General features: G+C 40.5%; 1 protein-coding gene across 12 annotated transcripts in view; it reads right to left on the minus strand.

Moving 5' to 3' along the window:
* The window catches only part of tcf3b (transcription factor 3b), a 28,809-nt gene extending 19,475 nt beyond the window's left edge, over window positions 1-9,334 (minus strand). For 5 of the 12 annotated variants that reach the window (XM_063891279.1, XM_063891276.1, XM_063891274.1 and 2 more), the window contains exons 1-4: window positions 8,780-9,333; window positions 5,834-5,930; window positions 5,535-5,582; window positions 3,854-3,926 (exon numbers count right to left, since the gene is read on the minus strand). In XM_063891279.1, the coding sequence (XP_063747349.1) occupies window positions 3,854-3,926; window positions 5,535-5,582; window positions 5,834-5,908 (196 nt within the window). In that variant the 5' untranslated portion in view covers window positions 5,909-5,930; window positions 8,780-9,333. Of the gene's footprint in view, window positions 1-3,853; window positions 3,927-5,534; window positions 5,583-5,833; window positions 5,931-8,779 lie in introns of all 12 variants that reach the window. The other 7 variants (XM_063891282.1, XM_063891281.1, XM_063891284.1 and 4 more) reach the window with 4 other exon arrangements.
* Between the last annotated feature and the right edge of the window lie 659 nt (window positions 9,335-9,993).

Below are 9,993 nucleotides of genomic sequence, written 5' to 3' on the forward strand. Positions count from 1 at the left end.
GCAGGAGAAGTCTGACAACATTGTTTCACACTTGCTGGAGTAATTAACTCTGAGGCAATTAAAACAAGGTGGAGAGCTGCTGAGGTGACACTGACGCTCAGCCAGCCTAGGAGAGCCCCACTATGCCAGAGGCATATTATTATTGGTGTTTCTAAAACTGAACATGACATCACAGACAAAATAAAGCTAAATTAAAAAGATACCACCAAGCTTCACATGCCATTTAACAACAACAACAACAACAACAACATCATCAAATGCTACAGACAAGGTTCCCACACTTTTTAAGAATCAAATACGATGACTTTTCAAGGACTTTCCAGGCCCAAATGTACACAAATTCAAGGACCCAACACCTGCATAGTTTAAGCCACATATCAATTTGAATCACTGTGACAACCCTGACAATTTTCATGATGGCATGTTTTAAAGAAAACTATTTGAAAAAAGGCGACCCTTGAATGTGTAATGATTTTCTCAAATCATGCTATCTCACAGGGATGGCATTGACTTTCTATACCCCTCAAAATATAACAATGAAAGCACTTAATGATTCATTTATATGTGCAAGAACTTTCAAAAGGTTTGGTTTTCTTTCCTTTAGATGTGTAAAGTGTCATGGATTTTAAAGACCATGCACACTGGCCACAGTTTGAAGTATAATTGCATCATGGTAAATTGCTCTTACACAAGCAAGTAAGCAAGTTTGAAAGTCGAATTGTACAAACAAGACTTGTTTTGTACCATTCAAAGTAGGTCAGAGATGTACTCCTACATCAATTATTTTGGCCAGTAAAATATATTTAGTACTTTGTTTCAAACCAACCCTTTGCCTGTGACCTAAAAATGTTGCAGTGGACACTTTTAAGAGTCTGCAAACACAGATCTGCCTAATCAGGGCTATTTCTTGTCCTTATTTCATCAGATTTGTGTTCCTCCTCTACGTAGTACTGCTGTCTCCATTCCTCATTAAGAACATACATATAATATAATATCCTATTTGAAATACAATACAATAAAACCCCATCATTTCAATCATTACTTTATATACACTTAATGTCTTTGTGAAAATAACTGATCTGAACAATCTATATTCCTTTTGCCCAGGGATGATGGGCTGAATCAAGGGTAAGTAGATATATGATAATCTGCAAAATATATGAAATTGAACTGATGATCAAACTGGGAAAATAACATTAAAGAAGAAATCCCTGATTTGTCTTCTAATAAGACATGCACATAAGAAATGAAGAGGACATGGGGTTGGCAATAAAAACAACAGGTTCTCTGGACGTATATCACATCCATCCAGACTTTGGCATGCTAGTGTGTGAATGTACTTCCAGAGAAAATCCCATGGCAAGACAAATACTTACACACCACCAGAAAAAATATTTGTTTTCTGCCACAAAGCTTTCACGCGGCTGCAGGCTCCGAAAACATCTAATTTAGTCGGAAGAGGAAGCCACTCTCCTTTGAGATTTTCCTCTTTTTTGGAGGGCTTATATTTTCCCAACTAAAACCCACCATGGCACAGAGAGACACATGACACAATACTGCGCGCGTGGGCATCAAAAGTCGAACCACGAGAGACCACATGTGGAAATTCACAATGTCATTTGTTTTGATCTTAGGGAAGCGAGCCCGTTTTGTCCCGTGAATGTGTGTGACGGGGGTTGGAGACGTTGCCAGCAGCTGCAAAGGTGACGGAGGGGACGCCTGCCTGAAGGCTTGGCCGGCTCCCACCACCACACTCCAGCTCCCCTACTTCTCAAACATCCTCCACACTTCTTGCCAATCCCCTCTTCTTTCCTCAACCCGACACACCCTTCTCCGCGCACACACACGCACTCTGGCCACTGAGGAAGAGAGGAGGACGCCTAATGCAATTAGCACCCCTCTGAGCACTTTTGTGTTGATGAATAGAGGAGGTCTGGTGGGCCACTGGGCCGCTCGCAGCCGTTCCCGCGCTGCTGCCTGCCTGAATATACAAGCCGCCTGAGTGACGTCATGGACATTGTTCTTTATTGGTCATCAGTTCTGTGATAAACAGGTTTCCTGGCTCCAAGCCATATTGATTTTAGAAACAAATAAGCTATCTGTTTGAGTTTAAAGGAAGATGGTCATATTGGCAGACACACCAATCACATTAAAAACTAAAATCAATTACTTTATAAAAGAAATCATGTCCAAATCAAAATGTTTCTAATAAAAACACAAAGCTGAATGACATAAGGGAAGTTTGAGATAACACTGTTGAATATAGAAACAACAATATAACTTAGACATTGTTGTGTAATAGCTTCTGTCTTTCAGCTGCTTTGCAAGTAACTTGTTGTTAACTTGAAATGAATTCATTAGCAACATGTGTACGGCAAATGAATGGAGCGATGGTAGAGATGCATTTACTTCTTATACTGTTGTGAAAATCTCTGACTGCAATACCACAATTATGATGCGTTTATCATGCACTTGATATCGTGATGGCAATAAAAAACATATATTTTATTTAGCCCTAACTAAGAGTCTGTCTATATTTCTACCATCTGCCTATACATTTAGGTCTCTTTCTCATATTTACACACGTTATAATATATATGGTTAGATATTGTAATACGACAAATCTACGAGAAAATCCGGTGCCTTAATTCCCAGTCGTGAGCATTTTGACTCCCAAGGGCTTTTATTTCACAGATCTCCCAAAGTTAAATGGGAAAGCTTGAAGTACTGCATTAAAATAGGTGTCAATGACCGAGGGCCACACTTTGGGACATGAGGAGGGGGGGAAGGAATTAACTCCTCACTGCTTAGTAATTGCCTGCTGTAATAGAAACAAACAGAATCCTGCCTTCGACAGGCTGATCCCTCTATTCAGCGCGCTCTCTCTTCCACTCCGACCACTCACTGCATGCTGGGCCAGTTTAAGAGGCTGCGAGCGAGGGGTGAGGGACATTGTCTCGGACTCGAGCCATTTCCTGCAGATCAGTGGGGGTAAGAGCCCTGTGCTGTGTTGGGGGAGGAGTGTTTTACACTTCAGGGTGGGGGAGTCGTTTCAAGTCCATAAGCCCCCTTTTTTGCCTTTGTTCCTCAGTGGCCAAGTTCTCACTCTGGGGAACACTGAGGAGTGTGACTCGATTTCGCACGCCAGGTTGGGAGGGTGACAGGGAACGAAAGTAACACGACTTACTAATAACATTCAGGAAGAGAGAAAGGCTTATTCAAAAAGGCTCAGGTGCTTGAGGGGGTTACAGCTACTTCACACTTTTAAAATAGTGATACAAGGACTAGAGAAATGAGGGGGAAATGATCAGACGTGCTAAATTAAAACTTGAAGATATTTAAAAAGAATATGCAGTTTTAATCCTTGGTTCTAAAACTACTTAAAATACATGCTCTTTACAAAGCATTAAATAAACAAATACAAGCACAGCCAATGACACGTTTCCTTTCTTAGAAAACTGTTTCAATGAAATCTGGACTGTGGAATCTATTGATTCGCCCACATAATGTTAATGTTGTTTTCTGGGAACTTCAAGCACCAGAAATTCACCTCTATACCCACTGAGGCCGTGATCACAAAACTGGGGCAGACAAAACTGAAACCGCCTGCATGCAAAAATACCAAAAGAGTTTTGTGAGAAAATAATTTTTGGGGTGATTTTGGAGCAGAAACTCTAGATTTAATTTGCATATAATGTCAAAGACTTAACATTAGACGAGTATATGGTTGCTTTGCCAAAACACAGATGCAAACACAGCCTTGTTAGTTAAAACCAAATCGGAATCCAAGAGTATTTACATCGCCAAAGTGATAAAAATGTAAAAAAGAAATCCAAATGTTTTGAACGCTTACCTGATCCCCCGAACTGACTGCTGGCGAGCGTCATCGTCCTGTTCTTCCCATTGGCTACTGGAGGCGCGAACATCTACGAGACAAAAGAGGAAATAAAACGTAACTAACAAAGCAAAGGACGGCACACTTCACACATCCTATGTCCACTAATAAAAGGACATCACATACACATGTCGTTCAGTTTGTGGGTTTTTTAAAGGGAGATTAAATGGACCTTTGTTAAGACGACTTCTAGTGAATAAAGCATGCTGATAAAATCTACGTAGTTATAAACATGCTTAGTCTTGCAAAATACCACATTTCAACACTAATTTCTTTGGATTTGTAATAAAAATAAAAGGAGGTTTCCCCCAAAATGAACATAGAGGATTTTAACATAAGTTGATCTGCAGCATCAACGATAGTTTTTAACTCTCATGAGGCCGAGGGATCTTTTTTTTAGCCGAGCCACTGTGGGTTTAACCATGAGGCTATGGTGTGGTCTCAGTATCTTCTATGTGGCATCAGTCAGTGATGTGGCAAAACTGTACTGTACAAACCTTTTCTAAAGCAGGACACCAAAACCCAATCTGCCACCACCACATATGATCTCGTCTAATTTTTTTGTAACAGTTTAGGTCTACGCGGTCCAACAACCTATATGGACACCATCTTTGTTTCCATTACATTTTTGGTCGCTGCTATCTCAAACATGTTTTTCTTTAGTCCGTGTCCAATCTAGCATGCATTTCCGTGACTAGCCAGCAGATAAACAAAAAGGAGGAAATGTGTTTGTACAATTTTCGACAGTTTCTCACCCAATTATCGATGTCGTATTTAAACGGAACATCTGCTGATACAAATTGGCAGCTGATCAATCTGAGCGTCTCTAACACAAAACCTAACTGTCTAATGGGAACCTCCCACAAAGCCCCTTCACAAACAGGAGTGTTTTTCTTTCATGGGGTAAGGTTTCCCTTAAATACTGACAGGGTGGCAGAGAATAGGACATTAACAAAGCAGACTGACTGAATCATGCAAGTCACTATAATGAAAATCTGTCAGAAAAAAACATGCACAACAACAACGCTTAAATAAAGATTTTACTCTTCATAAAATGTCAACAATTCCTGCAATTGGATAAACAATTCTGTATTAATTAACTGTACTGTGAAATAAATATCATGGGTCATTAGATCTGCTGGAAAATATTACAGGTCAGTTTTAAATTACCTGTTGTGCTCCATATATTGTAAATGATCCAGATCTGACCATTTAGCCAGTGTTTCAATGTTTTTAAAAAGGAGAAAATGTAACAGCTCCATTGGGCCTAAGAGATGTTTATGTCAGAGTAAAGCTCAAAAAAGGCCTCGCAACAGAATGAAACACAGAAAAATAATACAGTGATACCTCCATGCACTTTGCAGGTAATGTCCAGAGGATACCTAATGACAGCATCTCTGTGAAAATGCCTAAAAATATGACAAAGAATTGCAGAAGCTGTCTGCTCAACCCAGTTCATATAGATCAGTATTTCCCCCTCAGATGCTGTTAATAAAAAGACAAACAGGGGTAACATTATTCACGCAGTTTTCTGCAATTGTTCCTTTTTCCCTTTTTCCATTTTACAGTGGATACCAACTCATCACCCTGAGGCACAACATTATTTTAATCGACATGCTTTTGATGTAATCAGTAATACCTTTGCATGCCAAGAATGAAGGATGGAATTATCTTGGGCTGACACAACCTGATGTTAAAACAAAACAAAAAAAAAAATCAAATTGTGATATTACAGACTTTTAGAAATTAGGCATCCCAATGAATGATTTTTCCTGACTCACCCCTTCCCCGCCTCCCCCACTTCTCTCATGTAGACCTGCAGCTCTCCTCTGCTCAAACCCAGACCTGTATCGCTCTCTCTTTAGCCCTTTTTCTCCCAATGCCACCCACCTACCACTGCCACCCAGAACCACCCAGCCTGCTCTCCCACTCTCTTACCGCGCTGAAATCCAGGAGGTCGTTGAGTTCCTTGTCAGTTCCCACTGCAGCCATTCTTTGCTGCTGTTCGTTCATACCCTTCAGTCTCTAATAAACCCTATGAGAGAAATTTGCAGATACAGGATTTTAATGGCACTAGCAAGCACAAAGAGAATTTACATTTGGCTCTTTTAAAAAAAAAATAACAGAGGGTGATGGTAATGAATGATTCAAACTACTCTATCTTTGCTTTATCACAACCCCAGAGATCACTCATATCGGCAGGTTGTTAGGCTCCCTTAAGACACCAATGCAAGGCTATGTCAGCATTTTTCTTGGGGGAAAAAATGTGTTATTGCAAATGCATCAAATTTGTGTTTTGGGATTTTCATGAACTAAATATTAGAATGAAAGGAAAGATCTGAGTCTGAGAATTAAACAAAAAACAATCGTTCATTGAGGCTCAGCTGGCCAAAACATACGGCTCAAATTACTAACTCTATCACACGGAACAATGAGGGAAAACAGAAAACATTAAGCTACTTAACACTATTCACTTTAGCCGGGGATACTTAATAATGTCAGTCAAAACCTGCCTTCCCATCCAAGCAGAAGAAGACATACCGCCCTCACTCAAATCACTACCAAGTAATGACTTTAAAAAATTGTCTTTCATACTAGGCAACCCTGGCGAATAACACAGCCATATGTCGATCATTGCTACATGAAAGAGAATGTAATACATTTACAATTACAGACATAATTGGGACTATTGTCAGCCCAGGGAAATAGGGGTGAAAGGCAGAGCTAATGACTGTATGCAAACACGTCATTACCAAATTACCATATGTCAACTCAGAAAGAAACCTTGTCAAATGACACAGTGAGCATGAATGCGGATTTACCCTGTGTTTTGCATTCCAACGCAAGCCTTAGGCCGCTCTCTGATGCTGAGCGCCTGAACGCCTCACAGGGAAGCAGTGGTGAGAGGAGCGAGCCGAGGAATAGAGGCACTTGGACACCAACAGGTGGTGTGCTTTTACAGCCTCATTTGTAATACAGCACTCACAAAAAAAATGGATGCAATCCGGAAAATAAAAGAAAAAAGATGGATGTTTTGGAGGATATGCAAGTTGTAAATGGTAAACAAAGGGGGTTTGCATTATTGAAATGTGTAAATGAATACAAATTAAAATGCAAACAAAAGTATAAAATGTCACAAGTAATTTTTCTGCATGTATGAAAAAGAACACAAGTCACTTCAGGGGAGACAAACAGTGCTCTCCAAGTGAAGTGAACTCAGGCGAGCAGAACTAATTTAACCTTGAGACAGGAAAGGAAGTAAACACACACACACACACACACACACACACACACAATGCCCCAAGTGTAAAGAAAAGCTAGGAACATGGCTGTCACTGCTTTCCCAAACTTTTGGATAAGATGGCAAATCCATGAGAAAATAGGCCACACACACACCTAACATAAACTTCAATATTATTTAACCGCCGGGTTAAATGCAGTGGAGCTCACCGAGGGGCTTAATGTAACAAAATGGCATCTTTTGCTTCTGCTGGATCAATATTTGAAGCACGCTGATTAGGGGTCTTTGTCACCCCACACAAGGCAGAGAAGGCAGGTCATTCTCCACAAAAGAGCCTGGACTTCAAGTGTAACAAACCACAGAGCTAAACAGATGCTTCACTCTATCAAAATCTGTTTCAAATTCATTCATAACACGACTTAAAAAGCATGTGTCTACCACAGTTTTTTTTTTCTCCTATGCCTCTCAAACAATAATGGGCTAATTGAAGCTTGTTGTACTTGTCTTAACAATCCTGTTACTACTGTTGTTGTCAGTAAAATATGTGTAATTAAAAATTACATTTCCGCCCGCATAGGTGGTACATGTTTTTGTTGTCGTCAGTCCTGTCAAATGGGGAAATAAAAGCAAAGTAATTAACATAACATGTGTTTATGTCAATGCTATTACTTCGGGAACAACAGGGGCCGCCGTGCTGAACAGAAAACGCAAATTCAACTGTTGATTCAAAAGAAAAACGGATGTGAATGTTTTGTGCCCGAAATAAATAATATCCACTTTGTGTGAAATAGTCTAACAATGACAGTAAACATCCAGGGCTCCACAGGATGTTGGCTGTACATTATTTGATCATCTCCGCTAGGCCAACATCCAGGGGCTGACAACTAAACCCATTCAGCATTTATCTTGAAGCATGTTGACATCATCCCGAAGTCTAACTAAAAAGCATAATTCGCAGTTGTGGCTGCCTGGGGAAAACAAATGATGTGTAAGACAAGTGCAACGGTCGTGACCCTGGAGAATAAGAGCTCCAAACTTCATGCAACAAATAGTGACTTCTTTCTCTCACATATTAGGGTTCAAGTCGTGCATTATGAGGGGAGTGAAGTGGAGGAGGCAGTGGTGGGGGTGGGTGCATGAGGAATTTCCTGCCAAATGTGCAATAAAATAAAGTCTAGCTGGTGGCCAGACACTTCCATAAAGGAATGTTTAAAGGGCTGCCAAAAGGGGGTTTTATGGAAAGTTAGTTCGTGGCTTTTATGGAAAATACATGTAGGCCTGCTACACAAAGTTTAGCTAAAATCCGCCGGAACATTACAGAAGGTTTTACATTTCATATTTGCACATTTTGGCGGATACACACGATGAAAAACAAAATGAGGCTTGTTAGGCAGGAGTTAACGTTATAGGGGTCTTTTTTCTGAACAAAGGAGTAATTTCCTCCTCTCCGTGGTCGATGCGGAGACCATCACACACTTGGCTCGCCACCTCAAACCAGACAAAAACTTAACATCCCCCCCGCTTTAACCACACATTCCCAAAAACTTTTCGAAAAATTGCAGGCGTCAAAATAGGTGTCAGTGAAACCCATCGAATTCATGCAACTTCCCCCCGAAACATGAAGTGAAAGAAGGTGTTTTTACCTCTCCTCTGCAAGTGTCTGATATCCAACAGTAAAAAGAAAAGCGGAGACTGCCGAGGAGAAAAACATAAAACTTCAAGAGAATTTCGACCTCAGTGCATGAAACGCATTGGAGCACCGTAGATGTCTTTCCTTTTGTCCCGGTAAGCCTGCTTTTCAACACAGCGCCCACGTGTTTGCTACAATGTTACAAGTCTGGGTGCAAACAAATCTATTATAGGAACTAATCTCGCGTCTTCCTTTTTTGTTGTTACAACTGAGATGATTTCATTCTTCTCGTAGACATCTTCACCACCTCCGTCCACATTGTCAGACGCAACAACGTATCCCTCCGCACAAAAGTGAGGGCCTCAATGCCAGCGGTGTCCGATTTCAAACGCCTTTGAGAGACGGGGTCTTTTCACAGAGGGAAAAATACAGCTTTAACGTGTAACAACCGCCAAAACGACGGAAATGTCTAATGTCGAAACTCAGTGTTGTGTGTCGTATCTGCAATCCTTAAAATGCAAGAGCGCTACGAGCACTATGTCGTACTGCGGAAGGCTATCGTAAGAAAGTTACCTGCGATTACACAGCAGCAGCTTGACGAGATGGCACGATAAATGTGAACGAGCTCAGCCAATGGGGGAGCGTATACGCTTGATCGGCAGCGACGGCAGCCAATGAACGGCTGAAAATGCACGTAAAGCCCGCCTTCTTCTTGACGCTCACTTTCCCTGTGTGCTCAGGGAAGCTGGCTGAGGGGGGCTCCTCCAACATGCCCGCTGACATCATTTTATTACTTTGGTTGGTGTGACCTCTTTGGCTGTTTTTAAAACAAACAATATATTTAACCGGATGATTTATTATTTGGTTATCCAAATGCAACTGTAAACTAAACGTTATTGTTATGCCTAGCTATTGTCATTTGTTGCCTCGACATTTAAAACAGGCTACTTGAAAAACTGTCATTACTTTTTTTTCTAAATCAACATGCAATTAGATGAATGTTATTTAAATATATAGAATTGTGTGATGTAGGCTCTGGATGGATATAAGAAAACTAATCAAGCGTTACTTAACCTAGCATTTGAATGAACATATGACGAATATGTTTAACACATATTTCCAAACATTGTCTGGTTCCAGAATAATATTTCACATAGCTGACTATACTTATAAATACTATATGTTACATTAAATTGTTACGTAATATACACTAATACTCCTCCCGCT

Source organism: Eleginops maclovinus, chromosome 9 (assembly GCF_036324505.1).
Source record: "Eleginops maclovinus isolate JMC-PN-2008 ecotype Puerto Natales chromosome 9, JC_Emac_rtc_rv5, whole genome shotgun sequence".
Lineage (NCBI taxonomy): Eukaryota > Metazoa > Chordata > Actinopteri > Perciformes > Eleginopidae > Eleginops > Eleginops maclovinus.